Raw genomic sequence first — 16,738 nt, 5'->3', positions numbered from 1 at the left:
TATAAATAAAAAAAGGGGTTTTCAACTTTCAAACACTCCATTGTTTTCCAATGAATATACGCGAATATTTTATATTTTCCAATTATTTATTTTGTTTTTAATAATAAAGACTATGATACTACGCAAAAATTCTTTGTTAAAAAAAAAATAATAATAATAATAAAACTACGTACTACGAAATTGCGCATTCACTTCCACGTCCTTCCTTTTCTTGGCTATTAGAGCCAGAATCTTTACCTATAGAATCGTCGGAAGAAAGATCCTTACCCTCATCTTCGTCATCTCGAAAAACCGGATTTTCCGCGATACTCGAGCCTTGATCAGTGGTATCCTCCGTAGGTATGGGATCGCTAGAAGTAGTTGTGTTAGTCTTGAAGCTTTCATCTTGATCGTCTTTATTTGTCTCTTCTTCATCATCCAAATCGTCTTGCGAGAGTGAATTTTCATTCGAAGTATCCGCTGATGACTGACTGTGAAGTTTCAACATTTGACGTTTGGCTAGGCTCATTCGAGTTAACGTTTTCATTTGATTTCGAATCGAAAGCATGAATGATTTGTAACCAAGGCTGAAATTAAGTACAGTAAAGAATTGTTTGGAAAAATTGAACTCTTCAGTTAAAAAGTATAAACTGCAATGGTGCGCGAGTCCCGTTTTTTGGGGTTTCCAGCCGAGCCGTGTCCCGTTTTTTGGGGGTTTGCAAGCGAGTCAGTGTCCCGTTTTTGGGGGATTTCGAGCCGAGTCCGTGTCCCGTTTTTGGGGGGTTTCGAGCTGAGTCCGTGTCCCGTTTTGGGGGGATTTCGAGCTGAGTCCGTGTCCCGTTTTTGGGGGATTTTGAGCCGAGTCCGTGTCCCGTTTTTTCGGGGGTTTCGAGCCGAGTCCGTGTCCCGTTTTTTCGGGGGTTTCGAGCCGAGTCCGTGTCCCGTTTTTTGGGGGATTTCGAGCCGAGTCCGTGTCCCGTTTTTTGGGGGTTTCGCGCCGAGTCAGTGTCCTATTTTTTGGGGGTTTCGCGCCGAGTCCGTGTCCTATTTTTTGGGGGTTTCGAGCCGAGTCCGTGTCCCGTTTTTTGGGGGTTTCGAGCCGAGTCCGTGTCCCGTTTTTTGGGGGTTTCGAGCCGAGTCCGTGTCCCGTTTTTGGGGGGTTTGCAAGCGAGTCCGTGTCCCGTTTTTTTGGGGGTTTCGGGCCGAGTCCGTGTCCCGTTTTTTGGGGGTTTCGAGCCGAGTCCCGTTTTTTAGGGTTTCCAGCCGAGTCCGTGTCCCGTTTTTTTTAGGGTTTCCAGCCGAGTCTGTGTCCCGTTTTTTGGGGGTTTCGAGCCGAGTCCGTGTCCCGTTTTTTGGGGGTTTCGAGCCGAGTCCGTGTCCCGTTTTTTGGGGGTTTCGAGCCGAGTCCGTGTCCCGTTTTTGGGGGGTTTGCAAGCGAGTCCGTGTCCCGTTTTTGGGGGGTTTGCAAGCGAGTCCGTGTCCCGTTTTTGGGGGGTTTGCAAGCCGAGTCCGTGTCCCGTTTTTTGGGGGTTTCGAGCCGAGTCCGTGTCCCGTTTTTTGGGGGTTTCGAGCCGAGTCCGTGTCCCGTTTTTGGGGGGTTTGCAAGCGAGTCCGTGTCCCGTTTTTGGGGGGTTTGCAAGCCGAGTCCGTGTCCCGTTTTTTGGGGGTTTCGAGCCGAGTCCGTGTCCCGTTTTTGGGGGGTTTGCAAGCGAGTCCGTGTCCCGTTTTTTTGGGGGTTTCGGGCCGAGTCCGTGTCCCGTTTTTTGGGGGTTTCGAGCCGAGTCCCGTTTTTTTGGGGGTTTCGGGCCGAGTCCGTGTCCCGTTTTTTGGGGGTTTCGAGCCGAGTCCCGTTTTTTTAGGGTTTCCAGCCGAGTCCGTGTCCCGTTTTTTTAGGGTTTCCAGCCGAGTCCGTGTCCCGTTTTTTTTAGGGTTTCCAGCCGAGTCCGTGTCCCGTTTTTTGGGGGTTTCGAGCCGAGTCCGTGTCCCGTTTTTTGGGGGTTTCGAGCAGAGTCCGTGTCCCGTTTTTTGGGGGTTTCGAGCAGAGTCCGTGTCCCGTTTTTTGGGGGTTTCGAGCCGAGTCCGTGTCCCACTTTTGGGGGGTTTGCAAGCGAGTCCGTGTCCCGTTTTTGGGGGCTTTGCAAGCCGAGTCCGTGTCCCGTTTTTTGGGGGTTTCGAGCCGAGTCCGTGTCCCGTTTTTGGGGGGTTTGCAAGCGAGTCCGTGTCCCGTTTTTTTGGGGGTTTCGGGCCGAGTCCGTGTCCCGTTTTTTGGGGGTTTGCAAGCGAGTCCGTGTCCAGTATTTTTGGGGGTTTCGAGCCGAGTCCGTGTCCCGTTTTTTTTAGGGTTTCCAGCCGAGTCCGTGTCCCGTTTTTTTTAGGGTTTCCAGCCGAGTCCGTGTCCCGTTTTTTGGGGGTTTCGAGCCGAGTCCGTGTCCCGTTTTTTGGGGGTTTCGAGCCGAGTCCGTGTCCCGTTTTTTGGGGGTTTCGAGCCGAGTCCGTGTCCCGTTTTGGGGGGTTTCGAGCCGAGTCCGTGTCCCGTTTTTGGGGGGTTAGCAAGCGAGTCCGTGTCCCGTTTTTTGGGGGTTTCGAGCCGAGTCCGTGTCCCGTTTTTTGGGGGTTTCGAGCCGAGTCCGTGTCCCGTTTTTGGGGGGTTTGCAAGCGAGTCCGTGTCCCGTTTTTTGGGGGTTTCGAGCCGAGTCCGTGTCCCGTTTTTGGGGGTTTCGAGCCGAGTCCGTGTCCCGTTTTTTGGGGGTTTCGAGCCGAGTCCGTGTCCCGTTTTTTGGGGGTTTCGAGCCGAGTCCGTGTCCCGTTTTTTGGGGGTTTCGAGCCGAGTCCGTGTCCCGTTTTTTGGGGGTTTCGAGCCGAGTCCGTGTCCCGTTTTTTGGGGGTTTCGAGCCGAGTCCGTGTCCCGTTTTTTGGGGGTTTCGAGCCGAGTCCGTGTCCCGTTTTTTGGGGGTTTCGAGCCGAGTCCGTGTCCCGTTTTGGGGGGTTTCGAGCCGAGTCCGTGTCCCGTTTTTGGGGGGTTTGCAAGCGAGTCCGTGTCCCGTTTTTTGGGGGTTTCGAGCCGAGTCCGTGTCCCGTTTTTTGGGGGTTTCGAGCCGAGTCCGTGTCCCGTTTTTTGGGGGTTTCGAGCCGAGTCCGTGTCCCGTTTTGGGGGGTTTCGAGCCGAGTCCGTGTCCCGTTTTTGGGGGGTTTGCAAGCGAGTCCGTGTCCCGTTTTTGGGGGGTTTCGAGCCGAGTCCGTGTCCCGTTTTTTGGGGGTTTCGAGCCGAGTCCGTGTCCCGTTTTTTGGGGGTTTCGAGCCGAGTCCGTGTCCCGTTTTTTGGGGGTTTCGAGCCGAGTCCGTGTCCCGTTTTTTGGGGGTTTCGAGCCGAGTCCGTGTCCCGTTTTTTGGGGGTTTCGAGCCTAGTCCGTGTCCCGTTTTTTGGGGGTTTCGAGCCGAGTCCGTGTCCCGTTTTTTGGGGGTTTCGAGCCGAGTCCGTGTCCCGTTTTTTGGGGGTTTTGAGCCGAGTCCGTGTCCCGTTTTTGGGGGGTTTGCAAGCGAGTCCGTGTCCCGTTTTTTGGGGGTTTCGAGCCGAGTCCGTGTCCCGTTTTTTGGGGGTTTCGAGCCGAGTCCGTGTCCCGTTTTTTGGGGGTTTCGAGCCGAGTCCGTGTTCCGTTTTTTGGGGGTTTCGAGCCGAGTCCGTGTCCCGTTTTTGGGGGGTTTGCAAGCGAGTCCGTGTCCCGTTTTTTGGGGGTTTCGAGCTGAGTCCGTGTCCCGTTTTTTGGGGGTTTCGAGCCGAGTCCGTGTCCCGTTTTTGGGGGTTTCGAGCCGAGTCCGTGTCCCGTTTTTTGGGGGTTTCGAGCCGAGTCCGTGTCCCGTTTTTTGGGGGTTTCGAGCCGAGTCCGTGTCCCGTTTTTGGGGGGTTTGCAAGCGAGTCCGTGTCCCGTTTTTTGGGGGTTTCGAGCCGAGTCCGTGTCCCGTTTTTTGGGGGATTTCGAGCAGAGTCGGTGTCCCGTTTTTTGGGGATTTCGAGCCGAGTCCGTGTCCCGTTTTCGGGGGATTTCGAGCCGAGTCCGTGTCCCGTTTTCGGGGGATTTCGAGCCGAGTCCGTGTCCCGTTCTTGGGGGATTTCGAGCCGAGTCCGTGTCCCGTTTTTTGGGGGATTTCGCGCCGAGTCCGTGTCCCGTTTTTTGGGGGATTTCGCGCCGAGTCCGTGTCCCGTTTTTTGGGGGTTTCGCGCCGAGTCCGTGTCCTGTTTTTTGGGGGTTTCGAGCCGAGTCCGTGTCCCGTTTTTTGGGGGTTTCGCGCAGAGTCCGAGTATTAAAAAAAATTTCATATCGAGTATCGGAGCCAAGCATCAAAAATTCTTTCAAGTATTGAGCATTTACTATTTAGATTAGGTCAAATTATCGAGTCCCAAATATTTACTTGTCTAGTACTAATCGAGTTAATTTCAAGAAAATAACGAAGATGTTCAGTTATCTAATAATTCTAACAAGTTTAAAAGATTGTTATTGAACAATTAAACATTAAACAGTTTATTTTCAAAATAAATGCTGACGATCACTTCGTCTACTAAAGTTATAAGCCTTGGATTTCGAGTATTTAAGAAGTTAAGCTACTCCAACCTTTCTTGAGTACTTCAATTATCAAGTATCAAGTTGAAAATTGGTAATGGAACTTGAAAAAAAAAAAAAACTCTCAACTTACCACTCCGTGTTTGCCCATCGATCAAGGGAAGCGAGTGCCATTCTTAGGCGTTGTACAGTATCTATGGGAAGATCAATTTGCTGGGCCGCATTAACAACTCGAACGACAGCCATTGTATCCCTTAAAATGACTGAGACAAGCAAAGCCCATTCTAAACATCCTGCTTCCAATAAGAGTTGGAGCAAGTACCTAAAAACAAAGTATTTGTTCGGGAAAACGTTAAGCGCATCCTTACCGACATTAAACTGGAAACTGGGTCTTACCTCAATTGCACTTCAGATTGAGGTGGTCCTCGACTAGCCAGTTCCAGTGTTATTGCTTCGAGATCAGCTGACAAGGGTAAAGAAGCCCAACTGCTATTTTCCTCCAACGTAGTATGACTACTTTCTTCCCCCCATAAGGAACTACCTTCAGACATCTCCAGATTCAAAAATCCTTCGTTATCTGCGAGTTTTTTTAGCAATATTTTTAATAAAGCAAGAGTAACGTATTCAAACTTTTCAAAAAGAAGGATATACTATTACTAACCAGGAGATGGCCTAGGTAATAAATGAGCTTCGATGGTATTGGAGTAATTAGAATCAGTAACTCCATGAACGGAATTGCCCACGGTTCCGTTACTTAAGTAGCCACTGTCTCTTATTTGATTGTTTTTCAAGATAGCAGGGTCAACTCCGGATCTTACGGTTCCGTCTAATGGTTTTAAATTTTCATCAATGCTATCAGTTGCTAGAAATTTACGAGCAATAGTCTCAGGAAAGAAGTTCCCAAACACCACTTGAGTTTAATTAATAACAAAAAAAGCAAATTCAAATCAAGTACCTGAATTTTTCCTTCGAATATTTGATGAATGGGATAAAGGAAGCATGGGAAAAGGCCACTGAAAATCGTGATGCAGCGTCCGCAAAGCTAAGATGTAATCGTCAATTTGAGCTACTCTCGATCTGGAAGGAAACTTGGCGTTCTTGACATTGAAATTATAAATAGCATAAGGAGATCATCTCTCTAAGGGCCCAAGCGCATTGCATCTATTAGCAAAAACATCTAGTTCTGCTAGATGTGACGTAGATTTTGTATAGAGGCTCCTTCCGAATTTTTCGTGAAATTCGCGGGAGAGAAAAATAATTTTCAAAATCAGCCACGACCGATATCCTAAGCCGGTCGTGGTCTAGACGCGAGCTCTTCGATAACGCTCCCAAGCGGTTCGGAATCGAACTAAAACAGGCGGGTAGGCGAGATTGGAAGGACTGAGGGGAAAAAATAAGATAAGAGAATTTCCAGAGCCCCCCAGCTCTCTCAGACACAAGAGGTAAATTCGCGCTTAGTAAAACTCACGAAGAGCTGTCGTGAGAAATCTTTGAAGGAGGGAAAAATGTTCAATGCCGGATTACTCTGCAGCGAATGCGCTCGGCCTCTGTTTAGGCTATACAATTATTATACCACTTGAGATGAGACGGATGGCTGACCAAGTCGGACATACATACATTTCAACCGTAACATAGAATCTTGGGCCCTTAGAGAGATGATCTCCTTATGGAAATAGTCATCGTCTAAGCATTAATTTACAAACCTTTCTTTCCGGAAAAATGTTATTAAATGAAAATCTAAATGAGCCGCGAAAAAGCCCAGATCTCTTAGCCTTCCAATAGCAAATAGCTTTTTAGCGTGCCTCGTCAATATCGTATCAATAAAAAACTCTTCCGCACTCGTAATGTCAATTGATTCTTTTCTTTTTGGAGGGATGTTTTTTGGTTCGCTTTTCAATCTTCCAAGCTCCCTATGGATCGACTGCGTTCCTCCTGTTGAATCTGATGAAGATATGGCACCAACTTTCGCTACATTCAACGCTGTAGTACCACCACTACTGAAGGACCTTCCTCTAGTTATAGAAACAGTCCCCATGATTAAGGAGAGATCTTCTTCCGTTGGGGAAGCGGCATGGGCTATGGAGAACTTTGTGGTGTTGGAGAGAACCGCTCTTGGAGGGGATTCAACATCGCTTGGATCTAATTGATACATCAATTATCAAGAGCCTAAACTTCATCTTCATTAAACAATACAAAAATTTACCTATTGCTCTTAAAAATCTAACTAATTCTTTAGATAACTCCCATTTAGCATGATCCAAAGTCGCGTCTAGAAGAAGCGTCGCTAAGTGACGACTTACAGCGGAATTTTCTAAACTCTGAAGGATTATGAGATAAGAGGCAGCTGTTTCGAGCAGATTATGATGAAGGCACTCCTTTTAACCAATTAATTTGCTCATTAGGATTCGTTATAGCTAAATTGCGAGTTAAAGGGAGGGTGAAGTAGAAAATCAAGTGATTTTTTTATCAATTCTTCAACTAATTATAAGACCAGTCTGCATAGTCAAACATTCAGGAAATACCAGCTCCGAATGATTTTAAAATTCAAATTAGGTTCAGATTTTAAGGATAATTTTAAACAAGGACTGCCGACCAATCACGCAACGCCCTGCCTTTTTGTTAACAAAATTCTCGTGGCACGCATGTTCCGTGTTGAATGAAATTTATCACGAGATTTGATAAAATTAGGCGCACAACGTGACAATCGTGGCGCGAGACACGGAGTGTGCCACGAGAATTTTGTTGAGAAAAAGGCAGGGCGTTACGCGATTGGTCGGAGGTCCTTCTTTAAAATTGTCCTTAAAATCTGAACCTAATCTGAATTTTAAAATCATTCGGAAATCATTCGGGGCTGGTATTTCCTGAAAGTTTCACTATGCAGACTGGTCTTAAAATTAGTAGAAGAATCGATAAAAAATCACTTGATTTTCTACTTCACCCTCCCTTTAAGATATCTTAATCAACTACTAACTTGGAATAAATCTCTGGGATTTCCAACAGCCGAAAAAAGGTGAGGCCAAAGAGCCAATTCAGTCTTTCTGGCACACTGAACGATAGTTTGAAGGTAGACGGGAAACTCTTTGATGAAATCAATTACTCTAGGCAAAAGAGCATCGGGTATGGGTTCGGAAGAAGTGGCTTCTTCTTCCAAAACCTCGTGTAAAAGTAGTTCTAAGGAATGAGCAAAGTAGGAAAGGTTGGAACAGCTTCTCGCTATCTCCCAAGCGTGATAACCCAGATTCCTTCGTAAAAGTTGCCTTAAAATATGATGCAGGTACACTTGACTCTATTCACGTGGAAATAAACGATTAGCTTAGAGTTTAGGAGACGAAACATTTGATGAAACTAACCGAGCGAGAAATTATGCTTAAAGGAGATTGCAAATTATTGTCAACAGAACAAAACAACGTATCATTTTCAGCACCCAAAACCATGGTTTCTTCAAATAGGACGGCTAAAAGAATTCACTCATGGTAAAAATTTCACTCATTTACGAGCAATAAATAAAACGCCATAAGGAGATCATATCTCTAAGGGCCCAAGCGCATTGCATCTATTAGCAAAAACATCTAGTTCTGCTAGATGTGACGTAGATTTTGTATAGAGGCTCCTTCCGAATTTTTCGTGAAATTCGCGGGAGAGAAAAATAATTTTCAAAATCAGCCACGACTGATATCCTAAGCCGGTCGTGGTCTAGACGCGAGCTCTGAGATAACGCTCCCAAGCGGTTCGGAATCGAACTAAAACAGGCGGGTAGGCGAGATAGGAAGGACTGAGGGGAAAAAATAAGAAAGAGAATTTCCAGAACCCCCCAGCTTTCTCAGACACAAGAGGTGAATTCACGCTTAGTAAAAATCACGAAGAGCTGTCGTGAGAAATCTTTGAAGGAGGGAAAAATGTTCAATGCTGGGTTACTCTGCAACGAATGCGCTCGGCCTCTGTTTAGGCTATACAATTATTATACCACTTGAGATGAGACGGATGGCTGACCAAATCGGACATACATACATTTCAACCGTAACATAGAAGCTTGGGCCCTTAGAGAGATGATGTCCTTATGAAACCGCTGAAATCATACCGAGAGGATATATAGGAACCTGGATGGGAAGCATGATTCTTTTGGACATAAAATTATGAGAACGGGAATTTTCGCCGTCTCTTGGAAATAAGGGAAGCCAAACTCTCATTCCATGGGCTCCGCAATGGATCCAAAGAGCTTCTGTTAAGTGAGGAGTATGGCGATTTGTTCTTGAGGAGACCCAAACATTTTCCACCGATGAAGCCAAAACCGTGGGAGCACTGAATAACGGAGCAGCCTTACAACAAAAGAAACCATCATTATTCACTTTGCGGTTCACCCCAGCCGAGATTTTGCAATGCAACAAATCCTACTTGATTATTGTTTTTAGAGTCTTGAGTTTTTTGAGCCGGATCTTGTTGTAAAAGAAATAACCTCCCACAAACATTCATAAGAATGCTATCAACTCTTTTCCCTATTTCCGTTCTTAGAGAGGTTAAAGTTGAAGACACAACGCAAGCTGGATGAATTACTAAACTAGAAACGTCCAACTCCAGAACTCTAGCAAGTTGTAAGCTTGGCACTAAGATAAATTATTATTAATAATTAAACTCTGGGGGTCGAAATTAATACGGAAAAGTTATCTCAAATTACAGGGACTGGTTTTCTTTTGAAGCTGAAACAATGTTAAGTGAGAATCGGCGCAAAACGTCAGGAGTCGATCTCCCAATAAAGAAAGTTGAAGCACTTGATTAGCAACTTTTGTTACGCGAACGTATTGATTGTCGAGTTTAGCCTCTTTCGGATAGACCCTAATCTGAAAAGAAAATATATAGTTATTATTGCCTCGCTTCTAAGTTAACTAACTATAACCATGGATAAAGAATGCGCGTGCGGAACTTTGTTTTAACGCTATAGGATCAGCATGCAACTCCCTATCTCGAACGACAGCTTATTCTGTATATACTCTGTTACAATATCGGTTGTCAGCACGCGCAAAGCTACTTCTCTGTGTAACGTAGCTTTGTACGTGCTGTCAAGAGACAAAAAACTTCAGGATCTTCAGGATTTAAAATATCCGCGAGTTTTTTAGGCGCTCGAGTGCACGGACCTCTAGGTCTTAGTTTCAAATACGTGTAGTAGGCTGTATACAATTTCACACGTATTTGAAACTAAGGCCTAGAGGTCCGTGCATGCACTCGAGCTAAAAAAACACTCGCGGATACTTTAAATCCTGAAGATCCTGAAGTTTTTTATCTCTTGACAGCACGTACAAAGCTACGTTAAATAGAAAAATAGCTTTGCGCGTGCTGACAACCGATATTGTAACAGAGTATATACAGAATAAGCTGTCGTTCGAGATAGGGAGTTGCCTATCCTGTAGAGTGAAAACAAATTTCTTCACGCGCATTCTTTATCCATGCTATAACCATTAAACATAGTAAAGGCTACTCACTTCATCCCTGTTGTCCCTTAAATTATAACATCCAACAATAATATTATCTTGCCACCAAAGCAATCCTCCCATAACGACAAAATCCTGTTCTTGAGTTTCATTTCCAAATAATTTCCATTTTTTTAAAGGCAAAGAATAATGAGCCAAGCCAGTCTGACCAGCGACGGCTATGTGTTGACCTCCACTATCGATTGTAGAATACTACAAAAAGAGAATTAAAATTATAACTCCCATTTTGACATAATCGCGTCCATTCAGAGTTCGGACTTACTCTAACAGGCCAATTATTTCCTAAGTAAGTATAAGGTATCTAAAAGATACAATTGGGATTCAATTATTAATAATCATAGTAAAGAAAAAAGTAACGTTCACGGATGGATGGTGGCTTACTGGCACAACAACCCATTGTTTGTTTCCGACTAATCTGGCTTGAATGTCGGAATCAACAGTGTTATAATTCTCTTCATCCTCTACATTCACGTTGGAATTATCGAGATTCAATGGCAAGAACCCCATTTTGGAACGTTTGGTCCCTTGCACTTGGTTTACTAAATCAGAGCCAGCTCCGATGAATAAACGATCTTCCGCCTGAAGAAAAACGTGTTCCCTCCCAGTCTATTCAAAGAAAGTTGCCCCATTTTAATAAAATACAAGAAAAAAAAAATCATTTGGAAATACTCCGTGTGGTTGCCAATGTGCTATGGTTGTACAGCACTCAACACGGATCTAAGGCGATACAGTGCCTCTCATACACTACAAGCCACACACAGTAACTTGAGAAATGTTTGCCCAATTCAATAACCCCGCGACACAGTGAACACGACAAGTATAAGGTGCAATTTCTACTTTAGCATACATTTTTTCTCTTCGGTAAATGGTAGAAAATCAACACAATCATAAATAAACCCTTGAACCAGAAGGGGATAATAGAAGAAGGATGACACTCTGTATCCTCTTAATACTTTAGTTATGTAACGTCATTCTTCCCAGGCTCACCCTTTTAGTTTGCTTTCCCGCTCATCAAACTAGAAATAGGCATCGCACTGTAAAGTGAATTCTATCGTTGTTTGGCACTAAATCCCCAGCAATCATCACACAAACCTCGTCTTGACGTGGGACAAAATTCACAAACGCGTCTTGCCAAATATTTAAACGCTAATAGAGTAATGATGAGGGAACTATTTATCGTGTATGTGATTCGGTTTAGTAACCTTGCTCTAAATGTTCCGATGTTGGGAAGAGTGACGTTACACTTACCCCGCTTTGTGGTATACTTCTGCTTGAACTAACAAATTTCAGAATTTAGTGTGCCAAAAAAATAAATTCACCAATACACGCTGGTCTATTGAAGGTGCCCCCCGATGTCTATGTAATTTCTAGTGCAACACCATCGTAACTAGCTTTCCATACATATGCATACGAAAACTGGTTCTGAAGTCGTACAACAGGTGGGTCAAGGACTATATATACTCATAGGGGACTATTAAACAATGCGAAATTCGTCATTTCCAGGAAGAATTTAAAAATGATTCTATACTTCTACAAACTCACATAAGATGTGTATCACAACTCCATTTAGAACCCTAGCTTTATACTGAACTTCAAAACCAACCTCGCGCCACGATTCTTGAACTATCAAAGCTGACACTTTTACAAGTCCCCTTTTCTATTGCAAAATCCATGAAATCGCGTGCGCTGACTTTTCGCGTGTATCACACCCACTAAATAACTAACAAACTAACTGTGTATCAACACATAACTCCGTTGGTTTTTAGTACATAACCACACAGAGTAAAAATTAAGATTAATAAATAAATAAATGAAAATTAGTACCATTCCAGCATTGACAGTTAAGGCGCTTTTAGCAAACTGTAATTGCGCCACTTTAGGGCATTTTTCTTTGTCACTATCTTCACCCGCACTATCAGTAGTCATCCATAAATGGTAACCTTCAACACCCCAATCTAAGGAGGAGATTTTGAAGGGATTGTTTTTGAGCACATCATTTAACCCGTAGTCCCAGCCTAGGGTGCACATTAAAAGAGCTCCAAAAACGCTCCATAAAGCTAATCCTCCTTTTTCCCAAGCCATGGCTAAGGCTGCACCATCGGGAGACCATCTCATACAACAAACTCCGCCAGCAGCTGTTACCACGTCTTCATTAAGAATACAAATAAAAGAGTTAACCTTAGGACTGATGTGAGATGTGATAATCACGCACCAGGAAAGTCTTTACTCGATAGTACAAGCTTATGAATGAGCACTAATGCTCCCGTGAGATCATCTATATTGTACACAACCCCTTCAGAGCTTTTGAGACCATAAACAGTCAATCTGTATCTATGATTCACGGACGTACAAGTTGCGTTAGCTACTTCTTGCGCCCAAACACCTTGAATTTTCTAAATAAATTATTGAAAGATTCAATATCTTCTCTCCAAAGTGAAAACCAGGGTTCATACAACTTTTGGAAAACAAATTTCCCTGAGATTTCCAGGTTTTTTCCCATATACTTCCCTGAGTTTTCCAGGTTTTTCCCCCCATATGGAGTATCCTATGGAGCAAATGTTAACGAAGGAGGCGGGGGGCAAATAGGACTATATCATACTCAAAGGACATCCCCGTATCTCTAATAGAACCAGAGTTATGAGCCTCCAAAGTATAGTGTAATGTTAATCCTATGGAGGGAATGTTCACGAACATTTTGCTTAATTACTCGGCCCCCGTTTGTCGTAGCCCTAAGATTTTAGTATGGTTAGATGGGGGATAAAGAGGACTATAACATACTCAAAGGACATCCACGTATCTCTAATAGAACCAGAGTTATGAGCCTCCAAAGTATAGTGTAATGTTAATTCTATAGAGGGAATGCCAAGAACATTTTGCTTAATTACTCGGCCCCTGTTTGTCGTAGCCCTAAGATTTTAGTATGGTTAGATGGGGACAAATTGGACTATAACATACTCAAAGGACATCCCTGTATCTCTAAAATAATCAGAGTTATGAGCCTCCAAAGTATAGTGTAATGTTTGACGCAAATTTCCCTGATTTCCCTGAATTTTATTAAAAATTCGAAATTTCCCTGAAGTTTTTGTCAACTATTTATTTCCCTGAAGTTTTTGTCAACTATTTATTTCCCTGAAGTTTTTGTCAACTATTTATTTCCCTGATTTTTCCAGGTTTTCCCGGTTTTCCAGGTTTGTATGAACCCTGTGAAAACATTCCGCAACAACTTGACAAGAAGTAAAATAATACTTACTCCTGGATCAAATTTAAGAGTAGGAGCTGTAACAAAGGCGGCTTTTCCATTTGACAGTACAACAGAAAATCCACCAATGAGAGGAGAGTATTCAATATCTTCAACATAAACATTTGGCTCTTCTAGCATACAGGCTAATTAAAATACAAATTTTTTTAAGAACTGTCACATTAAATTTAATTCGTGATTAATCTAAAAAAAAAAAAAATACCCCGTGATAATTGTTGATCTAATGAAAATGGTATGTGGTAGAGATTCCAACAAAATTCTTCATTTAACTTTCCATCCCAACGTAACCTCCAGACTTGACTAGTGGCGGTTGCCACCATCATTTCATCTCTAATACACGCTAACCCTGTAATTCTTCCTGGAAGGAATGTCGTGAATGCCAAAGAAAAGATAAGAGGCGGAATCTTTTCCTTGATAAAAAGTTCAGCACTGTCCCGCTTCAAACTTGAAATGCTGGTTAATATACAATGCTGGTGTTAAATATAAAATTCTAGTAATTAATAACAGAAGTGAGATGAGACTAGAAGTGAAGGGCTCTAGCATTGGTAGTAGATCATGGCACTAGTGAACAAATTTGAGGATTTTATGCCGCTTACCACGCGCCTACACTAGAGAGAAAAAAATTGGTCGAGTTCCAAAAACATTTCCTACCCCCTTCCCCTCAACCTAAAGCCGCGGAACACGAACGCGGGTGCTTGAATCTAGTTCGGCCGTCTACCACCGCGAGCGTCTCACGTTTTGGAGGGGAAATTCAGAAACCGCCACCAGAGGGCCAACCGTTGGTGTGTTATCAAGAATATTCACTTTCGCCTAGCGAAGAATTTGGTTAGCTCAGTACTTCTAGTCTCATCTCACTTCTGTTAATAATAAGAAAAAGACTAAATTACTTGCTATCCTGTTGTTCGTAAACCCCTTTTAATGAATCATCAACCCCAAGCTGATAAAATAACAAATGACTTTCTGAAGTCTGTTAAGGAGGATAATAATTTGTTTTAAATAACCATTATCTCAATCTCAATATGTTTATTAATTCAGGGCTTACAGTAACAACCAACATTGTCGAATCTGGCTTCCATTCCGCCACTTCATTAATTCCCAAGGAAGAAAGGGATTCGTCAGTTCGATAATGACAAACAATTTGAACGGTGGGCTTTTAAGAACAATATCTTATTAAGACTTTCTTCCTAATATAAAAACAAACACGCTACCAGAATAACTTAATATAGAACATATGACATACCTTCGCGTACCAAATACTGATGCAGTTATCACTCAACACGGCAAAGAGCGAACGATTGCGATTACTGCACACAAATTTAATTGTTCGGTCTACACAATTACCTTCAAGACCCAAGTGAGGGCCCAGATATTTCGGCCAACCAAAGGGGAAATACATGATTACAATTAAAAATTCCGAAACTATTAATATAATCTTAGAAAATGTAGTTTGTTGACAATTGAGTTCATTATGATCATTTTCACGAAGTAGACCAATCACATTATTACTACTACGACGACAGAAGCCTTTGATTTGGTACCAAGGCCAGAGTATTTGAAAACTTCATACATTATTTATTTACACTAATTTCTCTAAATTTTTAATAACACGTTATAATTTACACTTGAATTTGTTAACATTTTATAATTTAACAGTCATAAATGTCAAAATTAATATAAAACTGATGATAAAAACGTTAATTTTCGCAGTCTCTAATCGTCGTTGCGTTGGCGAAATAAACCGAAACTGAGGGGAAGGGGGGTCACAAAGTTCACGCCCTCCCTTATCACTATTTTGAGGGACTGTTTGTAAAGGTTTTTCCTTATTCTTTTATCTAAGCACCTTCGTAACCCCGAGGAATTGAGAAAATTTTCACTTTATAGTTGATCCCTTTATGATTACGCAATTTTACATTTCCGGTGTAGCGGTTTCCGGTGTTTTGACCTCGTTAAGCCTTTCCTCAGTTTTTGTGCCGTTCTTGTTGAAGACAAAAGAACTTTAATTTAACCAATTTAAACAATCATTAAAGTGAAATTAAATAATGAAGAAGGAAAAATCTGAAGTTATAGCATACAGTGAACTAGCAGCTAGACAAAATGCGGCTGTGGTGGAGTATTGCAGAACATCCATGTCAGCACTATCAGGATGCACCGCTGGTCTATTAGGATTGACATCATTTTATGGTTTCATCTTTTACTTCATCACCGCGATCCTTTTATGGTTAATGATTCTAATGAAAGCTGGATCTGAATGGAAGAAGTTTTTCCGAAGTCGTTCAGCATTATTAACAAGCGGGTTCTTCGCTGGTATCTTCACTTACATCTTATGTTGGACTTTCAGTTATGGAATGATCCATGTCTATTAAACTTCCCCCCCAATCCCATTGTATAACTCTTTCATAAAAAAAAACTTATCAAATGTGGTTTACAACATTCCCCTCAATCTTATGTCAAAACGCAAAAAGCTTTAATATATGTTTGAATAAATAAATAAATAAATTCAATTCTGTTAAAACATTTATTTGATGTGAAAAATACATGAGACAAAATCCATTTAAGAAGCGTATGTTTGATTGGGGATGAGGTTATAATTTAAATTGGCTTGATTTTAAAATGCAAGCCAATTAGTGAAAATACTAAGCATTTTAAATCTTGAACCAAATAATAGAAACATCTCAGGCCATCTGGATCCTTGCTTTGGTTTACATCAACGAGGGAACCAATTTTGGATGTTGTGAAGGATACATGTTCGTCTCCCATTACAATTTCAAGTTCCTTCAATAAACTTCAATGTTTAAACACAAATTGACTGAAGAGAGCCTAAAAAGATTAATATGTATTACCTGTCGCCCTACTCTGTCAGGTTGAGGCCACAAGGCATCATCTTCTTGCATTATTTCAGCATCTTCGATAATCCTTTTCAATTCTTCCATCACGCATTTGTGAACATACACCTAAGGACGTTTTTTTTTTTAAGGAATAAATAAACAAATTTCTGTTAAATTTACAAGGAAATTTACCTCCTTTCGGATAATAGTATCATTTTTGTAGTTGGAATTATTTGCATATCGCAGTTTTCCTGCAAAATAGGATAAAAAATTAACATCGGAATTGGGAAGAGCTGCATGGCGCAATCCAAGGCTTAGGTGGAGGGTTGGCCGTTGGGCTGACAAAGCCTATTCTGATTTCATAAGATAACTAATTAAAATATTATATATTGCGTACCATCAGGTCTAAATTCAAATTCAAGAAATTCATGTCCAAATTTTCCTTTATGTCCAACATAATAACGGAGATAAAAGTCCGGATTTGCCATTTCTTTCTTATAACAATTTACAAAAACAACCACAGACTCTGCACAACAGCCACCGGTTAGTGGACAGGCAACTATCGGGAACAAATTACAACGACGGGCGGACTGGAGAGAGAGACTCTGGTGCTCAACCACAGCCATAGACATATAT

General features: G+C 42.4%; 3 protein-coding genes across 4 annotated transcripts; 1 reads left to right on the top strand and 2 right to left on the bottom strand.

Moving 5' to 3' along the window:
• Positions 1-146: 146 nt before the first annotated feature.
• Rich (Guanine nucleotide exchange factor subunit Rich) lies at positions 147-15,074 on the bottom strand. Of its 2 annotated transcripts, none has more exons than XM_089859178.1 (22): positions 14,518-15,074; positions 14,320-14,427; positions 14,165-14,244; positions 13,480-13,730; positions 13,269-13,402; positions 12,231-12,411; positions 11,843-12,165; positions 10,400-10,624; positions 10,281-10,319; positions 10,010-10,210; positions 9,208-9,370; positions 8,928-9,136; positions 8,614-8,851; positions 7,886-7,989; positions 7,507-7,821; positions 6,739-6,910; positions 6,239-6,674; positions 5,491-5,612; positions 5,197-5,397; positions 4,932-5,112; positions 4,669-4,857; positions 147-566 (listed from the first exon to the last, which is right to left on the bottom strand). In XM_089859178.1, the coding sequence occupies exons 1-22, from the start codon at positions 14,671-14,673 to the stop codon at positions 173-175; spliced, it is 4,422 nt and encodes a 1,473-aa protein (XP_089715304.1). In that variant the 5' UTR covers positions 14,674-15,074; the 3' UTR covers positions 147-172. The 2 variants fall into 2 exon arrangements, with proteins under 2 accessions (XP_089715304.1, XP_089715305.1); XM_089859179.1 differs by having other exon boundaries at positions 5,197-5,361.
• Positions 15,075-15,190: 116 nt separating this feature from the next.
• On the top strand, positions 15,191-15,778 carry EMC6 (ER membrane protein complex subunit 6). The gene has a single exon (XM_089859231.1). It carries the CDS (start codon positions 15,317-15,319, stop codon positions 15,638-15,640), a length of 324 nt encoding a protein of 107 aa, XP_089715357.1. The 5' UTR covers positions 15,191-15,316; the 3' UTR covers positions 15,641-15,778.
• Positions 15,779-16,661, bottom strand: mago (mago, exon junction complex subunit). Its single transcript, XM_089859226.1, has 4 exons — positions 16,500-16,661; positions 16,295-16,353; positions 16,118-16,228; positions 15,779-16,049 (listed from the first exon to the last, which is right to left on the bottom strand). The coding sequence occupies exons 1-4, from the start codon at positions 16,588-16,590 to the stop codon at positions 15,867-15,869; spliced, it is 444 nt and encodes a 147-aa protein (XP_089715352.1). The 5' UTR covers positions 16,591-16,661; the 3' UTR covers positions 15,779-15,866.
• Positions 16,662-16,738: the final 77 nt, after the last annotated feature.

This window comes from Phalangium opilio, unplaced genomic scaffold (genome assembly GCF_054372755.1).
Source record: "Phalangium opilio isolate 3A_F unplaced genomic scaffold, DU_Popi_V2 ptg000329l_1, whole genome shotgun sequence".
In the NCBI taxonomy this organism is placed as follows: Eukaryota; Metazoa; Arthropoda; class Arachnida; order Opiliones; family Phalangiidae; genus Phalangium; species Phalangium opilio.
This window is presented reverse-complemented; position numbering and strand designations above follow the sequence as displayed.